At 44.1% G+C, this 19,235-nt stretch overlaps 1 protein-coding gene across 5 annotated transcripts; it reads right to left on the reverse strand.

The window, feature by feature from the left end:
- Positions 1-206: 206 nt before the first annotated feature.
- HNRNPU (heterogeneous nuclear ribonucleoprotein U) lies at positions 207-18,940 on the reverse strand. 5 transcript variants are annotated; one of them, XR_006607988.1, is made up of 16 exons: positions 18,001-18,940; positions 17,000-17,111; positions 16,842-16,915; positions 14,677-14,816; positions 13,998-14,097; positions 13,458-13,570; positions 12,672-12,935; positions 12,232-12,351; positions 11,682-11,810; positions 11,424-11,592; positions 10,908-11,162; positions 10,414-10,598; positions 9,965-10,036; positions 3,894-3,964; positions 1,746-1,850; positions 207-1,096 (listed from the first exon to the last, which is right to left on the reverse strand). XR_006607988.1 is itself a non-coding variant. In XM_045084668.1 (14 exons), exons 1-14 carry the CDS (start codon positions 18,689-18,691, stop codon positions 3,917-3,919), a joined length of 2,472 nt encoding a protein of 823 aa, XP_044940603.1. In that variant the 5' UTR covers positions 18,692-18,940; the 3' UTR covers positions 207-3,916. The 5 variants fall into 5 exon arrangements, 3 of the variants coding, with proteins under 3 accessions (XP_044940603.1, XP_044940604.1, XP_044940602.1); XR_006607987.1 differs by having other exon boundaries at positions 1,746-3,964; XM_045084668.1 differs by having other exon boundaries at positions 207-3,964.
- Between the last annotated feature and the right edge of the window lie 295 nt (positions 18,941-19,235).

Below are 19,235 nucleotides of genomic sequence, written 5' to 3' on the forward strand. Positions count from 1 at the left end.
ATAAAGGTAGTTTTTAAACGCTCTATGTGTTTCTGGATGTATGCAGTGTTTTGGAATTTAAACAGACACCTGGCACGCACAGAAGTATCTTCAGAACTAGTCTGATGCAAAACCACCACAGGATCACACACACATCACTACACTAATATGTCATTTAGAATTCAATCTGCTGCTATTAAAGAAGGGCAAAAAAACAAGGCACCCAACCAAGTCCACAGCATTTATTCATTCAGGAAAAAAACTCTCCCTCCAAAGCAATGCAATTTGTTTTAATGTCAACATTACTTTAAGAGAATCTTTTAAATATAACACAAAACACAAGCTAGAGGTGTTCCTGGTTAAGAAATGACAATGAAAAAGACCAGCAGACAAGGACTCTGGCATCATTAATGATCCTGTTACTTGATTATCACGGTAAGCCAGAGAAGGTGAAGCTATCCTGAGATTTTATCTTGTTCTCTCAGGGCTTTTCAAGGGGGAAGTGGGGAGCGCGTGCTCGGTCTGGTTCACAGGAAGGGGCATCTTCCCTCCTGCGCCCACTCTTCCTGGGGTCCTTCCGAGGGGCAGCGCACGCAGGCCATGCGGGTTACCAAATGCCACTGTCAAGCATGAGCCCGCAGATACTTGTACTGACCCTAATCCTCTAGCAGCCACCACAGGTAGGACTTGGACACTAATTAGGGAAGGCTGTTGTTAGAAAGGAAAAGGCAGTTTCCAAGACGGTACCACCTGTCCACTCTACGGGCACAAGTCAGAGCTGAATCCAATCTGCGTTGCTCCAACTGACCAGTCCCTCCCATTTTAGGAGGCAGCACCATATGTGAGTAGGGGGACCCCGGAGGAGTACTCCTCAGCCCCGATCTTTAACAATGTTTGTGCCACTTAGGACCTCCGCTTCCGCTTCCAAACGCACGCAGAGTATAGAACTGGGCGACCGGATGGAGTCTTAACTAAATCCCCGCCTAGCTCTCCCATACTAGGGTTACATCTTACCCTGAGTAAGAGAAACCTCTCTTGGCCGGCAAAATTTCCAAGGCCTTCACCAATAACAAGGTTAGTTCACTTTCCCAGCAGAATGACTGTGTAAACTGGAGACCTGGATAAAAACAAAGTGGTGACACACTTACTTGGATAACTTTGAAAATATCAGTAAGTAGAAGTAATAGTTGGGGAAGGAAACAGGTATTAATAACCTATTTTCCTTCCCCAACTATTAAGAGGTTACAGAAATGCTAACAGGTTACTGGGCTACACAACGCACTCCAGGTCCCTACGCCGTGGCTACTGGATACCGCGGACAAGGCCTCCAGACGGACTTCACACTCCCACTTCCGGTCTCCAGCCCCATCTACTTGCCCTCTGCCACCCAAGTCCAAGTTCAAACTGTGTGAAGTCTGTGCCCATCCCCTCTGCGTGGGCACCCCCGGCCTCTGCTCCAACTTTTCCTTTCCAGGGACGCCTTCCTCCAGCAGCTTCTCTCAGTCCCTTCTGCTCACTAACCTCTGGGAAGGAGAATCACCTTCTCATTTAGGTTCTCCTACTACTAGCTACCACTTTCACCGGTCACTTAGGCTCCAAGCAGAGCTTCAGCGTCTCATGGAGGACCCTCCTGGGTGTCCGGCGTGAAACCAGCCACGCGTGTCCGCTGGATCGCATCACTGAACGTTCACTCGCCCAGAGACCGAGGCCACGCTCCCCCCTCATCCAAACGCGCCTTCCACGGCCCAGACCGACGAGCGACCTACCTCTCGTGCCCACTCGGGAGCCTCCGGCGGCACTGCTTCCTTCATTGTACCATGAACTCCAGAACGTCACACTAGGTGATATAGCAGGAGATACCAGCTAAATAGCTGATTAAAATAGAAGTGTGGTCATTAGTAATTTGAAAAACCTCTCCCGGCTTTATCTATCATACTTCGTTAAATCTTTCTAGCGTCTAAGCATCTCCCCCTTCCCTCAACCCCTCCCTTCTTTTCCTGGACTACTTGGCTTTTCCATCACAGTTAAAAGGACCTCAGGGAATTTAAAATTAACTAGAAGCTTTTCTCTGGACTTGTGATTTATAATGACTGAGTTCGGCAACAAAAATTTTTAACTATTCCTAACACCATTATTTGATTTGCAAGCATCTTTTTAGTCTACGTACCTCTACTCCATCGCTGGTTTCCCTTTGCTTCGATTATATAATGCGAGGAGGTCTATATAATAAATTCAGGATTCCTGTTTATGCACTTTTCAGCAAAGAGCTAGGGATCAAATAGGGTTTGAATCCTTCTATTCCTAGATAAAAATCTGTAGTGATGGGGGTCAAGGCACCCCTTTAAAATTCATGTTAATATAGGTACTTTACTTGGGTAAACAGAAAATCTGAAGTAGAAAAATTAAAGCGACTGCTTGAATTCTGATTTTTAATGGTCCTCTGGAATATTTTTTCGAAGCATCTTAAAATAGGGTCCAGTGGTCATTCAATCAGGACAATATACCAATATCCTCCACCACCCGAGTCCTGGCATCTTACACAGCTGATTTTATGCAATAAGCTCCATCTTTTTCTCTTAAAATAGGAAGCTTTGGGGGGCAAAAACTTATTGCCAGGATCTTGAAAATCTTACATTTTGAAGCTGTTGTAACACGAATACTACAGGTGTTGCAAGTAGTTTTTAACTACATTTGCCTTACTCTTCATTTTCTAGAATACAGATGATTTCCACCACCACCACCCCCCCACCGCCCACCAAGTCCTTCTATCTTGACAAAACTACCAGTGACATTGTAAGCAGGTACGAAATTCAGAAAGGCTTCTATTGTTCCCTTTTTAAGTTTAGATCAAGTTAAAAATCTGTTCAACCACCTTACATGGTCTACCCCTCAGGAAAGCAAATAATCTGCAAACCCTGGTTTCTTAATGGATCGGTTTCCACAGAAATGTTTCTTCCCTTTAGACCATGAGGACAAGTCATATGCAATGAACCCTATGCTTTGCCATCTGAATTCAAAGCTTCTGAAACAAATGTTCTAGTTAAAAAAAATTTTTTTCCCCCTCAAATGAACAAAATGTTAGGATTTTTACCTTTTGGGTCTGAAACCGAGCTGTCTGCTCTTTCAGCCATTAGATTTTTAGTTGACACAGTAGAACTGAGTTTCAGTGAGCAACTCCTGACAGCTACATTTCAAATCAGTATAGCAGCCGGGTCCTCTCATTTCACCAAGATACATTATTCTGGAGTATGTGGTGGAAGAACAATAGATTTCCTCTAAGCTTCTTAGCAAGTCTTAAACGACTTCTGGGCAATGAGAAATTATTTGCTCTGGAGACACCGAGCTTTTTTATTCCTTCTGTCTTTACAATTTAAATTTACTTCCTATAGTTGGTGTTTCCACTTTGACATGGAGCGCTACGTCCTCCTTCTCCAAAAGGCTCTGTCTAGTTTCCAAATGTTTATCAGCTGGTAAAGAGTATTTGTGCGTTTTGCATAGATGCAGAAGGTTGGGAAAAACAAAGGACATGGGTATCTTAGACTCATTTTTCTACATTAAAATATTTTAAGTATTTAAGCTCTGCGAGTGAGAAGTATTAAAATGAATGTCTTACAAAAACTTAAAACAGAAGGAATTTCAATGGTTAGAACCCTGTAAGGATTCGGCTCCATCTGCATAGTCTTAAACCTAGGTGAGAGGACCGCCAACGGCTTACCACCACTGACTAGCTCACATCTCAGGTATGCAACGGGTAAAGTGAGAAACCCTTTCCCCCGTTTATACGATCTACCCCATCGGGGTTAGCAGTGGTTCCCTTTTCCCATCCTTTTACATAAGGGAGTTCTGATGAACGTGACCCTGGAAGCCCAATGTAACACGTGTTAAATGTACAAGCAGCAATTAATTTGGAATACCTATTAGAATCACTGGAACACATTTAGTTGGGCCCTTTTACTCTTCCACACAGCACATTCACATGGACAGACTAAGGAAAAGGAGATGAAATTTAAATCAGCATTTTTTTTTTGTTTTGCTTTATTACCTTAAAAAAATAGATGTTAAGTTGGAACCTTTTATTGTACTTGACCATGATGCTCCCACTCCCATTCACTACCGACAACGGACACGTAAGGTCACCTTCTGTTCACAGCTACCTGTTACCTGCCGTTCAAGTAAACCCCCACCGTTCTTCGGAAGGATGGAGTTTACCTCACCTTCCCTCGGCATGCCCTAATCCTTCACAGCTTCTACATCCCGGGTTAACGGACTATACTGGCCATCTCACTATTTTGTTTTCGCTGATGCCCATTAGTGAATAGGCCTCTCAGGCGCTTGCCAAGTGCAGAATACTTGACCGTCCCCAGCGGACCTGACTTCCTCCGACATCACGGCCCGGAAGAGCAACAGCAGGAAGCTCCGTGTCCATGAGGCAGACCGTGAGCTTTCCAGCCCCTAATCCCCACAGCACCACCGGCGCTGCGCCGCGATCACTAACGGTGCAGCAGAGGAAGTCCACTTTCCCGTGAAGACCTTTATCAATCTGCCTGGACGGTTATTACCTCAACACTTTTGACTACAGCATATTGTTTCTCATACCCACAGATCCAGCTTTGTTTAAAAGCAAAACCCTGTTCTTGTCAAGACGCAAGGATGTGTCGGATCCTGGCATGAGAAGGGAGAAAACAACTGTAATCTTCCTAGGCAATGATCAAGTAAACACAAATTTAAGCACATTGTTAAGGTCTTGTCCCAATAACCTACCTAACCAGTGGTTCCTGATGTGCTGGCTTAGCAGTCTGTCTGTTCCCTTACAAACACTCATCTGCGATCACAACGAAATTCCCCAGCTACCTACGTCAATTGCCAAATACCTGTCCTTACTCCGCTTTCCATACTGACAGCACATCCCAACGTAACCTCACAATTCACGCAGGTGTCACATTTTAAAAATAAGTCTAGGTGAACGTTTCAAACATAATATTTTACAATCTACTCAGCCTTACAGACTAAATTTAGGTCCTTAGGCAATCTAATTAAATATATCCAATCACCTAGATTTTTAGTCAACTGGGTAGGTCGGACAGTACAGCCTTACTGTAAGTGCAAACTGTTAGCCATTTCCCACCAACCTAAAGCCCTCTTTGGGGGCTCCAATTACTCCCCAAATCAAAGTGTGACCATCAAATAAGTACCATGTTTTTAGCAAAACACAGTAAAAATGAACTATGAAGGTAGGTTATTTCAACTACTTGATTTCACACACACATAAACTTTGGAATGTTAAGATGCTGCGGATCCTGGGTTTTCTCTTTGTCCTACCCCACACACTCGAAAGAGATACATACTGTATCCATCAGCACACTTTTAGGTCGCTTCCAAAATAATTCTGAAGGGTTTATTTCAGTATCAAGGTTAGTAAAGATTAGTAAGACAAAAGTTAGCTACACAAAGGATGTTTAGTATGTGTCTAACATGGTATCTGTAAGCACTGGCAACTAGGTATAAAAACAAAACCAAAAAAATGGGCATTAGAGCAACCAAAATAAAAACCCAACCACTCAACTGGTGAGACCTACCACCTGCGTGTTCTAGCGGAGAAGCTGAACATAATAGGGCCAAGGAGGACATTCAAATCTAAAAATTATCCAAGTTACCAGAAGGGTACTCTAGTTTTAAGTAAGTTTAGGCCAGTAACGATATGAAGAGACCTGTTTCCACTAATAAATTCATACTGCTGTTTTGGGAGCTAATGCAGGTGATTCTTACTCAAAGTACTAACTTAATATCCTTTAACGCTTGTATTAACAAATGCAACCTACTGCCAAGGTCAGAATACCACATATCCTTACTAAAAAATGTTAAAACTAAAACCAAGTTTCTCTCAGAGCCTCAGAAACGGGAACCACAAAGTTTCGATTCAATCCATTTTAAAAACTTTGAGAAAATGGCTTTAGAAAAAAATACCATTCTACAGTATTTCTACAGTATTTCGTAGCAATTCTACAAGTAGATCTACAGTATTTCATGGACTATTCTGGGGTATGGGAGCAGAGAATCATTCTCTCCTACAGGTTCCACCCTCTTTTTTTTTTTTTTAAAGATGTCTTAGAGTTACATGTATGGAGGGAATTATGGAAATAAACTTTTTAAGATCCACATTTATGTCTAAATACCAGAAACCAAGACTTGGGCTATGAAAGATAGGATTATGCCTTCTTCAGCATAAGCTGCTTCTGGTTTCGGCTTTTTCAAGTATCAGATATGCTCCCATAGAACTCGATCATCAGGTCTTTGTATGTGACAAGTCTATACCACTGCGTAAAAAGCTATGAAAATACTTCGTTTTTATTTGCGCAATAGGATGAACTGAATGATCCTAGGATAAAAAGCCAATTTATGTCAACCTTATAGAAAAACAAGTTGTTCAACTCACAAATGATGCAAACATTAAATACAGAACCTAATCTGTCCATGAATGGAACCTCTCCAGAAAGTCAAAAATACTTAGACTTTACCTAAAAAAATTTTAAGCACTTTTTCGAAGGAAAATGGGTCTCTTTTTAAGAAGCTTCCACACCTCATTAGTGCTCAGGACCCTCTAGTTTCAATGTCCTTATTGTCAGACCTATCTCTCCTAGGCCAATGTGAGCTGCTTGTTTTGTGGATTTTATAGGACTTCCTTTTGTCATTTCAATGTCAGACTGATTTGACTCCAGCTTCATTCTAAGATTCCATCTTCCTGTGATAGATATCCAGTATCAGGGCCAGAGGTTAGTGCTGGCCTCCTAGGTCCAAGCCAGAGTTCTCTGTCAAGGCCAGACAGGAGTAAGCAAGATGTAAACTACCAGCAACCAATGAAACGTTCTATGGGACAGCATCAGTTACTCCAGTTCTATCTTGCACTGCTTTCTGCCCTTTCCTGACTCACCTATTCATGCTGTTTGACACGACTGTAGCTGACCAATCTGATCCAACACCTGACTCAGGATGATCAGTCCAACTCCCTGCAGACCTTTCTAGGGAAAGCACCACTTAAAGCAACAGCCATCTCACGGGAGTAGGTGGGACCCCTGTTCAGAACTGCCTTTAGTTTACTCGGTGCTTTGCTTGCCACAGAGAGGTAGGCAAGAGCAGGGTCAAAGACTAAACCCAGCTTCTCACTGGCAGATCTTAAGTTGGCCAAACGGCAATCCTCACTTTTCTCCCTCTTGCTTGCTTGCGACCTGCTCCACTCTGATCTTCTGAGTTTCTTAAACACCAGGATTCTTTCTTTCCATACATATTAATTCTAAACTTGAGGCAGCGTGCTCGCTTCGGCAGGACATATACTAAACTTGAGGCTGCTTCGGGAAACTTTAATTCTCCTGGACAGTACCTGTTATCTATTGCACCTTTCTTCCCAAAGTTTTCTGGGCTCCACAAGGCATGACAGTCTACCATACTTGGCCATTACTCTCCCACTGAGATTATTAGAGTATGAACTGCTTACAAGCTAGAAGAAAGATCCGCGATTCTTCAAAGGTACCTAAAACACTGATTAGCAACAAAGGTTGAACTTTTTCCCCTGGGTAGGTCTATGCAATCCTAGTAATTATAATGTATACTGCAAAATAGTTCATGCCAGCAGTTGCTACCAGTAAGCTAACTGCTAAGAAAACAAATCCCTCAAGACACTACCTTGTACCTTACGGTAATTACAGGATTAGCCTTTGTTCCAAAATTTATCAACTAAACCTACACCACCATCTAAAACTCAACTCCAGCTCGGCTTGTAGCAAAATTCCTAGGAGTTATGAAGAAGTTTAAGATCTGATTTAAAATGGCTAAAATAAAAAATCTTAAGCAAACAAATAGACAAACCTAAACTTACCAGAACCTAAAACACCAACAAAACACTAGACTGTAGTCAAGTTTTAGTTCTACAGTTTGACTCCTGATTGATTCCTCACTTCACATCAGTGAGGGTCCTTTAAGAAGATTAAGTGTTCTGTGCAAACCCAATAGAATTACGATTAGGGGATCTAATGTCATCACATAGCTACGGTTAAGTTAGCAGTGTTGTGTAGTAGTGAAATCAATGACTGGCTCGCATGATGGCTTCTAAAAGCATCGGTTCCCAGAGTTTCATGTATTAGATACGTGCGTATAAGATATTCGGTTTGAGGACAGCCATTAGCATTTGGTAAAGATGGTAAATGGAGTGTTAACTTCTCCCAGCCAGTACACCATTTCCCCTCATTAAAATGTTAAGTCATCTGGGGGGGAGGGGAAGGAAGAATTCAACTTTACTTCATAATTCAAAGTCAATTATCAGTATACATTTAAGTTTTTAAAACCTAAATGTTCCAAGTACAGAGTAAAAAATAAGCTGTCCAGAAAGCACACACTTAAATTTTCTCCTCTTGGGAGTTTTATAAAGGGATTTTGAACCTTGATGGCGAGAATCCCAAAACGAGAGTAAAATGAATTCTTTTTATTGCAAACAAACGTCTAAATTAATTTCTCCACCCACTTTCTTTAGAAAGAAAAAGAAATCAGCAGGCTAAGGAGATACCCATTCAAGAACTGACATGATTAAAAATTAAGATATAAATGGGTGACTCACAATGTCATTAGCTTACAAAGATGGTGGAGTAACTACTACAAGCACACTAGTTATACAGTATTTTGTGGGAGAAGGGCATACAGACATAGCTAACTTCATATAGATCCCATTAGACAACTGGATTTACAACAAGTTTTTTTAATAAGAAATGGGCAAAGCCAGCTTTCTTTTCAGAATCAAAATGCAGAACAAATGGAAAAAGTATGGTATTGAACCTTCACAAGTTTGAGCCTCCACAAATAATGCAACCAAGTTTTACATTTTTAACAGCCCTTCTACATACACTCCATCTTCTCTATCTTGGTTCCAATTTTTATCTTCATTCCCAATTATGCCAATTCCATTGTTATTTAAAATAAGAAAAAAAGCCTTCCCAGTTATTGTCGGAAACTACTATTGAAGCTTTCCCCCTCCACTACTCAGCGAACTAGAGAGAGGATGGAGTGTACTATGAGCAGTACAGAGTCTTATGCAATTCATGAGGACGCCTTAGTCCTTACATGAATCTGGTTGCTAACATTTCTATTATATTGTGACAATGACTCCCGACTGTTATCTCTGTGAGAAATGGGGGGAGTAAATTCTTAATAAAAGACACCAGGTACAAAGCAACATTTTACTTTTGTTGTGATAAAAAAAAAAGTCACATTTTACAGATAAAATGTAGAACCCTGAAATACTGACACATTCTCTTATCGTGCACAATGCTGAGGTTCTCTTACGATTCACTTTAAAACTGCAATTAAAAATGTACAAAAAAGAAAAGAAAAAAAATCAACCCACAAAGCTTCTAAAAAAGGAACCCGCAGGCACTTCCTCTTGTGGAATGTTTAAAAAGTTAGCCTACTAAAGAAAACAGTCGACTTCTTGTGAAGGTTTTGGAGAAATATGTATCAGTTCGTTTTATTTGGGTATTCAATAATATCCTTGGTGATAATGCTGACTCCATGGCTTCTGACCCCAGAATTGCTGTAAGAGAAAATTTTTTTTTTAAAGAAAAAAACATCAATAAGCCACTCAAACTGCTTTTAGGAAATGACAATCTAATTCAGAGTAACTGCTGGAAACAAATTTACACCTGTCATATACCTCTGACTTCTACCAAACCAGATTTAGTTAGTATTAATATCCCATTATTATCAATAAACACGTTACAAAAGGAAACACATCATGACTTGGTTAGTTTATACCATTAAAGCTAGCAATAAAAAGAACCGTCTGTATTAAAGAATATTTTATTATAACATTAAATTACAGCGAACTCCACCTATATTCACACCTTGCCCTGAAACACTCCAATCCCTGGACAAGTTTTTCAAGACTGACTCTTTATGAACTTAAAGTGCAATTAATGTCCATAGCACATAAGAGATTACTTACACCCTGCTGCCACTGGTTGTAGCCCTGAGATTGATTTTTGTAGCCACGATTGTTTCCTCGTCCTCTGAAGTTCTGTGGGGGGAGGGAGGGGGGTTGAGAGAAAAAGACATCTTTAAGAACTCCGAGCACAGCCTGTTAGTTCTGTACCTGGGGGAGGCAACAGCACAGAAAGGATCGGCTGCTGGCAATGAGGAAGCGCCAGGAACCCTCTCTGCTGCTGTTCTCGGGTGTAGAATTTATTCAGCTAAAGCATCAACCTGACTCAAATCTAGTTCACCTGAAAATCAAAATTCAGTGAGCCTCATCTTCCTTCACTAGTCTAACACCACTGCAGACAGACACACAGGCTGCGCTGCTTCCGACTCTTAGTGAGGCTTGTGATGCATACCTACAGCCTTCCAGACTAGATCCTGCAGCCCACCAGTGCCTGGAGAGCTGGAAATCATTACCTGGTTGTAGTTCCCTCTGTTGGGCATTCCACCTCTGTTGTAGTTCCCTCTGTTGGAATAACCACCTCGGCTGGGAAACACAGGGCCACGCGGGTACGGATAGCCAATTCCGCCACTGCCGCCGCCGCCGCCGCCTCTCTGCGGCATGTTGCCCCTCCTGTTGTAGCCACCGCGGTTCCCAGGAGCTACAAACGAAGAGATGCTTCGTTTAACAGTATGTTCTGCCTCTTTTACACACAGAACTAACTACAGGAACCTCAAGACCAGTCTTTTATTGTAGGAGAAGTTACTTTCGCAGGCATTAATTTAACCACTCATGTAATCTACCTGTTTATCAAGTCACAAGATTTTAAACCAGTTCCTAGGGCAGCATGATCAACCCGAATTCAACGTCCAAGGTCAAACTCCATTAAACCACACCCCCCCAAACTGCGAGATTCTCATCACTTGTTCAGCCGCCAAGCAAACAAGGCCCGCGCTCCCAGCGAACTTGCCTCCTCCTCGGAAGTTGCCACCACGCATGTTGAAGCCGCCACGGCCTCTGTGACCGCCGCCTCTGTTGAACTGGTTCTTGCCACTCTTATTTTTATTGCTCTTCTTCGAGCCAGTGTTTTGTTTCTTTTCTGGCGGAAGAGCCTTTTTGCTTTCTTCCTTATACTGCTCCAGAAGTTTCTGGGCTTCCTCCTTCTGCAGTTCAACATAGGTTATTTCATCAAAGCACTCAGCCACCTCGGGCAGCGTAAAGTTTCCTACAAGGAATAAGGTCAGATTAGCTTAAAACCTCCACAACCCTGAAGCCCAAACTCAAGTGGCTTTTGTTCTCTGAAACGACACCATGTGTTCTATCCTGGTTTATGAACATATTTTCCTAGAAACAGAAATAAACCAAACCTTCATTTACATGGAACGAATATGTGATTCGTCAAACAGTATTGCTGACAGGAGACTTCACTCAATTTAAAAACACAAATCACACAAGATTAACACGGTAACAGACTCAAATTCCATACCTTTCATTTTGAGGACTGCGTGTTCTGGTAGGTCTTTTCCCTCGACTTCTGCTTTCTTCTGTGTTCTCTGCTTATAGTCTTCATCTTTCGGGCAAACTACAACAGCTTTTCGTTGGAAGCCTGCAAACAGGCACATTTTTCTCCTCTGGGCAGCAGCAGACACATTTGTCTTGAAAGCAAAGTTTATAAAGCCAGATGTTAGCTCCACACCAAACCCAACAATCGACTCCTTTTTTCAACCTCAAAACCACTGCTTACCTGATCCAGAATGAAATTCCGCTTCTTACGGGCAGCAATCTCAATAAACTTTCCAAGACACTGGGGAGCTCTCTGCAACAGCGTGTTCAGTTTTCCTGTATCTGCCATCTGCTTCTTAAACCCGGCCACCTGTTTTAAAAGTTAAAAAGTTCCTTTGAACTTGTGAATGAAGCTTATTTTTTCTAGTATCAGCTCAGATCTATGTGGAAACCAGACATTTGCTAATTTAAATACTGCCTTTCCTCGTCATTATGAAAGGCTCACTTTACCATGTAACAAGATGCTCTGCTGTTCACTTCTTTTTTAGCTACTAAATGTTGCCAGTTCAAGAAACTTCATAGGGAAAAAACCCAGCAAAACCTAGCCACCGGGACGCACTTTACCTTACACATAAAGGTAACTTACGTCTTCTACTTCAATCAATCTTAACTCTGACAAATTCCTACCTCTCAAACGCTAACAAAATGCATAAAAACACCAGACAAACAAGTTAGAATACTTTCCGGTCTTTTTAAAATGCTGAGAGGACACCCTAAATATTTTTACTTACCATCATTTTATCCATTATGGTGTTTGTTCCAAGAATGTTGTATTTACCAGGGTTTTCTGCTGCATGTTTAGTAACCCAGGTGGTTTTCCCAGCTCCTGGCAAGCCAATCATCATAACCACCTACAGCAGAAATAAACGGCATTTCACTTATCACTACAGCCATCTAAGAATCCCTTATACGTAATTTTTTAAATGCACAAGAACCCAGTTTAGATATATAAATCTTCATTGCCCTAAAAACAAAGGCAATTTTTAGAAACTCCACGCTCTTCATATAAGAACACAGCTCTACTAAGAGACAATCACTGGCTGATGGCACCTGGCATGCCAGAATGAAACTGCAATCATTCAGATCTTCCAAATGTCATTTTTGCCAAACAAAAATAATCTTCAAATGCTTAAGAAGAAAGAAAGAAAGAAAGAAAAAAAATCCAACTTACCTCACAATCTTTCTTCTCTTCAGGTCCCTTTGGTCCTCTAACTCGATCCTCCAAGGGGACATTCTGGATAAAAGTATAATCTTCCGGTATCGGCAAATATGGCTTTTCCTTCTGACCAAAATTAAATTCAACTGCACAGTTGTGGCAGAGAACATGCGGAAAAAGTGGCCTTCCAGCAAGAATTTCCTTACTGATTTTGAAGGCAACGCCAAGATCTTGCCCATTCTTTGCATAGGAGAGTTCTACTTCATCACTTTCAAAGTTCTGTTAAATTGGGAAAAAATTGATGGTTTTAATCTGCTTTAAAAACTTTTTCTAAAAAATTCTTCAAAATTTGAAGAATGAAGCTTATCCTATGGAAAATATATTTAGGCTAAATGTTAGGAGCTTTTTAACAGTTACAAACAATGTAGGGCACCAGGGTGCTCAGTGGGTTAAGCCTCTGCCTTTGGCTCAAGTCATGGTCTCAGGGTCCTGGGATCGACCCCCAAGCCCCACATCAGGCTCTCTGCTCAGCGGGGAGCCTGCTTCCCCTTCTCTCTCTGCCTACTTGTGATCTCTGTCAAATAAATAAATAAAATCTTTTCCTTACAGTTATAAAGAATGAAAAAAAGGTATCTAGAAGCAGAAACAATGCTGCCTTAGCAAATGGAATAGATTTCCAGGTCACCTTTATGTTAAGTAGCTCTGAGTCAGAACAGTAGTGAAGGCTAATGCTGATATACTTTTCAAAGAATTCCTAGCTGAACAACTTCTCAATTAAACACAGAAATTTAGCTGACTTACAGCAAAACATGTAATCACATCATTTTCATCAAATTTCTCTCCATAATCTTCAGTCTCACAGTTGCATGTTTTTATTCCTTTAAGAGAATACCCATAAGAAAATTCTTCTTCACCTAAGGAAATAAATTAACTTTCATGAAAATGATTGTTCAAAACACTCCAGTGACCCACATATTTTAACATTCAAGATGAAAAGAATCAAGAAAAATGGGTATATAACCAACATTCTTCCATTTACATTTTAGATGTAGAGAATTAATAAGCTGGATGGGTTATGTAACTATGTGAAAAACTTCATACCACGCGATAGTGATTTTTAACCCACTGATCATAAAACAAATAATCATTAAAAAACAAAAAACAAAAACAACCTGAAAGTCAGCTGATACCTACACTACAAACTAGTGGTACTGTTAACGCCTAAAATACTACAAAATAGATTAAAAACAGGCAGAAGATTTAGAATGCCTTGGCGTCTAACTACTGAAATCAGACCCCTAAACACGCATGAGCACATACTACTCAAATGGAAAACTTTACCAAGCAACATTCCACTTGTGGTTAGTGACCAGCCAATCCGAACTTCATGTATGTCAATATCTTTTGTATATAAATGCCTTACTGGGATCTTCTCTGTAACCTGAAAATCAAATCGTGAATCATTACAAGGAAGATAAACCCTTGAAACCCTAGCTTGTTTCATCTGGGCAATAGATAATTCTTCTCTGGCTACTAAGACAAAAAGACACCCATTCTACCCCACCCTCTCTCCCCTACATTTACAAGAACTTTAAAAATTGATAGAACTTAAAACTTGAAACCATAAAGGTTCAAGTCAAGTCCCTGGTTGACTTCACATTTAAAAGAACAGTTAATGTTTAGAAATTACAGATTCTCGACTCAACATCTATTAAAATATACATTCAACATGTTTGGCTCTGGAACAAAACTTGAAACCTAACCAAATTATTTTTAAACCCTTCATGGGCCTTTCAAGTGCCTGATAAGGAGCTCCCTAAATAAAAACAGGCTGACTCTACAACACAAATTTCTGATGTAAGAGATACGATTAACTGTTATTAACAGGTTTTTTCAAGTCCCTCTTCTAATCCACAAAAACTTCAAAGTTCCACTGACACCTAACTCTCAGGCAAATGGAAACTCACAAAGATTCTTTACAAAAATCAAACAACCCCCCCCCTCACAAAACTGCATTTACCTTCATCTCAAAACAGACTTTGCCTTTTGTCACACCGTAAGATGCCCTTCCTCCAGCCCAAAGAAAAGCAAAACTCTCCATAGTGAGGGAAGAAGCACTGAGGCGGTCTCTTGATATTTTAAAATGTAGATCACAATTATCTGCAATTATATCAAATACCATATTATTTCTTTTGACATCCAACGTAAACACATCTGCTATATAGACAAAACCTGGTTATCGCGTTCTTGCATAATTTCCTAAAGCTGCATGGAACACTCAGTTTCTACAAATCATGCTGCTGTTCTCATCCTCACTTTAAGCCCCACTCCCACCAACTCACTCTCACCAAATTTTATCAACTAAATTGTAAACTGCCTACGAAACCAGAAACACCAAAGTTTAACGTGTATTTTAAGTATATAAAATAATCAAGACAATGTGACATGGGATACATACCTGCTCTGCTCTTTACCTTGATTTAGAGGCAAGCAGTAGAGGATAGCAGGAAATCAAAGTGAAGCATGCCAGAACCAGGTAGAATTTACCAGTGCCACAAAAAAACTGAAGGGAGTCCATGACCACATACTTTAAAATGCAGGAGTATGAGCTGTTGATTCTGCACTTTGTAATTTTACAGGGGCTCTAGATCCTAAATTCTCAAACTTGTGAAGGCAGCAGCCTCAACCTAGCCAAGTGCAAACCTGGTTGTCTAACACTGTTACTACGTCCCCTTTCCCCAGGCTTGCTGGTTGGTCAGTAACAATGGGGGATTATCTACTCCCTGGATTACCCAAATCCCCAAGAAAGGTCTTTAACCTAGCTACCTTTGGGTCAGTGGCTCATTAGCATGCACCTTCTTGGGAGTTCTCCCCTCAAATTTAAAAGTTGTTTTAAGTTCTTACTGATGAAAGGAAATTAGATCTATAGTTTGGAATTCTCCTTAAATCAGCTTTGCTCTCAAATTCCTGATCACTGGCAGAATTTTCAATTAAACAACTGTGTTTGAACCCAATATAGATAGCCATAAATGAGATAACGTTCCTAGGTAATCAGCTAAAAGCCCATCTACTTGAAGAGTAGTGTTAACTTCTGGAATCACCGCTTCACTACCTTGCCATTTCCAACTTAGTTTGTATTTAAGCAACCGAACTACTTAAAATAAAACTCAAATCAACTGTTTTTCCATGTGCAGTTTTCTTCCTTTAAAGACTCCCTTAGTTCAACTACCTGTAAAGCATATTTAATATATTAAAAGTTAACATTTACAACCCCACAAATCTGATTAAAGGTAATTTGTATTTGAAAACATAGGAATCTAAACTTTAACTCCCTAGATCTATGGGACAGGTTCACACCTTACCACCTACTCCTCCAGCGATTATTTCTACACTTTGTTCTATTTATCAAAGTGAAAAACTGTGAAGTCTGATCAAATACTAAACCAACAAAATGTTTTTATTTGAAATCACACTTCTGACAGCCAAGGCCCATTTAGAGGTTTGCAATACTTCCTCATACTCAATTGCAACCCAACTGGGTAAAGTAGCAGTGTTTACAGCGCTGCCATTGATACCATTCGCTGCTGAAGAAAGCTAGTAGCCCAGTGATAGCCCACTGCTGCTGCCCCAGGTCTTTGGAAGAAATCAACTTATGTTAAAGCAGCAGCTACTGAACTGGAATTGAGAACAAAAGAGCAGTTATTGAAAAAGTAATATTACAATCTTTTAGAATAGGGAATATACTTGTGTGCTAATGGGAAAAGTCATTAATACATACTTAACTAGCCCGAATAGCTCACTTAATTCTACCAAAAAAATGAAATTACTTTATTGTAGGAGCCTCTAACGACAATTAACAGGTAGTCTTACAGGTTTCCATTAATTAACTAAACCAAAAACTGGCATTAATTTTACATTCCTACAAACAAACTTTCTAGTCATATAAAATATACCACCAAATTGCTGAAGCCTGTAAAATTATCAATACGACACAACTGATGCTGTACTGAGTATTTAAGCTTCCAGAATCTGAATACAACCCATCATCATCTCCCTGCTTTTAGGTTTACGCTAAGTTTTCTGCATTTAAGTTCAGCGCCCTGCGTCAAGTACTCCGACATTTTGGACCCAAAATCGCCACATTTAGTAACTAGGGGAGGAAAGGGAAGAAACAGCTTCACTTACAAGTATCAAGACAAACCACTGTGTCATCGAAGTGCTCATCTTCTTCTTCAACAGGTGGCTGAGGAGATTTGGCTCTGAAAGACAGAATTGTCTCCTGATTCAGCTTTTCCTACCCAAGAAAGAACGGGGGCGGGTCAAACTAGATCGGCATTCTCTACCTGCTATACTTGTTCTCTTCAATGTACTCAAAATATCCACGGCCATGATCTTCTCGAGGTCTTTTCACCCCTCTTTTTTTATCTCCGCCTTTCTGCTCTGTTTTGCCGTCTCCTATAACACACAACACCCCTACTATAAGGGGCCAAGCCGCGACACCACGCGGGGAAGGGGTGGGGGTGGGGGATGCCCCTCCTGCCTGCGGACGCAAAAAGCCCGACCCTCGTTCCTTTTTGTAAGCGTTTACAATCGACGAATCCAACGCGAATTCAAAGAACAATCAGCTTGGAACCGGCCTGCAGTTAGTGACGCAGTCCAAAGACATTCCTAATTTTGCCAGCCTACTCGAAGGTTCGAGAAAGCTCCTGCAGACTAGCGCGGCCCAGGCCCCGAGCCCACGTGTATCCCGAAGAGAGTTCAGGAAGGGGGGAGGGGCCGGCCCGGCCCGCGCGCCCTCCCCGCCCCCCCCCCACCCGGGCCCGCGTTCCCCGCGGCCGCATTGTACTGATCTTCCGCCCCGCTCTCCCCGCCCGGCCCCTCCCGCCGGAAGTGACGTCACGCCGAGCCCCTGCGCTCCTTGCACAATACCGCGGCCCAACACCGCCAAAGCGCGCCCGCCCCGGGCCCTCGGGCCTCTCCCCTCCCCCCGAGACATGTGCCCGCACCGCGCGCACGCAGCGCGGCGGCGCCACCGCGGGCCGACGGGGCTCCCGCCCGCCGCCCGCGGCTCCTCCCCCTCCAGCGGCAGCTGCAGCTCCCCCCCCCCCCGCCGGCTCTCCAGCCACATAATGGAGACGCCGCCGCCGCCGCACACGCCGAGCCCGAGGCCTCGCAGGCCTCGAGGCCGGGCGGGATTCCCCGCGCCCCCTCCCCCCCCCACGCCTCCCCCGCGGCGGCCCCCGCCCGGGGCTCCCTCCCCCCGGCGGGGCTCCGGCAGGCCTGGGGCACGGTCCCCACCCCGCGCGGGCCTCCCGCCGCGCGCAACGTACAACGCAGCACTCACCCGCCGCCGGAGCCCCGGGGCGACCGCCGCCTCCGCCGCCTTCCGCCTTCTTCTTACCTCCCGCCTGCTGCTGGCCCTGCCTCGCCCCGGGCGGCGCCACCGTCACCGCGAACAGCGAGGTGGGGCCGCTGCTCTTCCCCGCGGCCTCCTTGGCGGCCCCGCGCTGCTGTGGGGGCTGTTGCTGCGGCGTCGCCGGCGGTTGAGGCTGCTGCTCCCCGTGCCCGTTCTCGTCGCCCGCGCCTTCCTCCTCGTCGCCGAGCTCATCCTCCCCTTCCTGGAAGCCCTGATCGTCGCCGTTCTCGTCCTCCGAGGCGGCCTCCTCCTCCTCCATCGGGCCCGCGTCGGCCGCCCCCGCGGCCCCGTTCTCCTCCCCTAGCTCCATCTGGTCGCCATCCAGGGCGGCGATCCCTTCCTCCTCCTCATCCTCCTCCTCCTCCTCCTCGTCGCCGCCGGCCGCGGCCTCCTGCTCGAGGCCTGCTCCCGAGCGCCCGGCGGAATCCCCGCCCAGGTCTAGGCTGCCGTTCCCGGGCTCCATGGCGGGGCGGCCCCCGGCCTCCTCGTCGTCCAGCGCGGCCTGGAGTCGCTCCATGAGCTCGGCCTTGAGGCCCTTGTCGGAAAGGCGCCGCTTCTTGAGCTCCTCTTTCAGCTCCGAGACCTTCAGCTTTTTTACATTAACAGGCGAGGAACTCATGGTGAGGGCCCCGATTCACCGCTAGGCGCTGGCTCAAACTCGGCTCCGCTCGCTCGGCCACTGGTGGCGGCTGCTGCGGCTGCTCCTCGGCCCGGGCGGCGGCTGCGGCTGCGGCTGGAGGTGGGTTCGTGCTGCAGAGCGGACCCGCCTGGTGTCGAACGGCGCCAATTCCTTTCACCGAGTTCGCGAGGGAGACGCGGAGACTCGCCTGGCGCGAGCGAGCACGCAACGTCCTCTCGCAGGGGCGGCGCCGCGCACGTAATATAGCCGCCCCGCCCCCTGCGCTGACGGGAGCGCTGCGCAGGAGGAAAGCCGGAGCGCGCCCGCGCCCCGCCCCGCCCATTACCGTACTTCCCTCCCCGCCCCCACGCCGAACCCGCCGAGAGCGCGGCGCAGGCCGCGCAGGGCGCTTCCAATGGGGACCGAGCAAATGGAGGAGAAGGAAACCGCCTTTCAGTTAAACCGATGCACCGCAGCCTCTGTTGGCTTCCCTAGGAGTCTGGGCAGCCCTCGGCTGGCTCTTAGCCTCTCCAGCCCGGAGGCC

The sequence above is a fragment of the Mustela putorius genome, unplaced genomic scaffold (genome assembly GCF_011764305.1).
Source record: "Mustela putorius furo isolate JIRA1106 unplaced genomic scaffold, ASM1176430v1.1 tig00000785_pilon_pilon_pilon, whole genome shotgun sequence".
NCBI classification, from domain to species: Eukaryota; Metazoa; Chordata; class Mammalia; order Carnivora; family Mustelidae; genus Mustela; species Mustela putorius.

Bases quoted from the DNA above. Each gene is read 5' to 3' on its own strand.
- HNRNPU (XM_045084667.1), bottom strand. From the start codon at position 18,691: ATGAGTTCCTCGCCTGTTAATGTAAAAAAGCTGAAGGTCTCGGAGCTG. The intron at 14,817-16,841 runs GTAAGTGAAGCT...ATATAATTGCAG, and splicing joins AGTGGTTTGTCTTGATACTT to ATAATTGTGATCTACATTTT. The intron at 14,098-14,676 runs GTAAATGCAGTT...TTTGATTTTCAG, and splicing joins AAGTCTGTTTTGAGATGAAG to GTTACAGAGAAGATCCCAGT.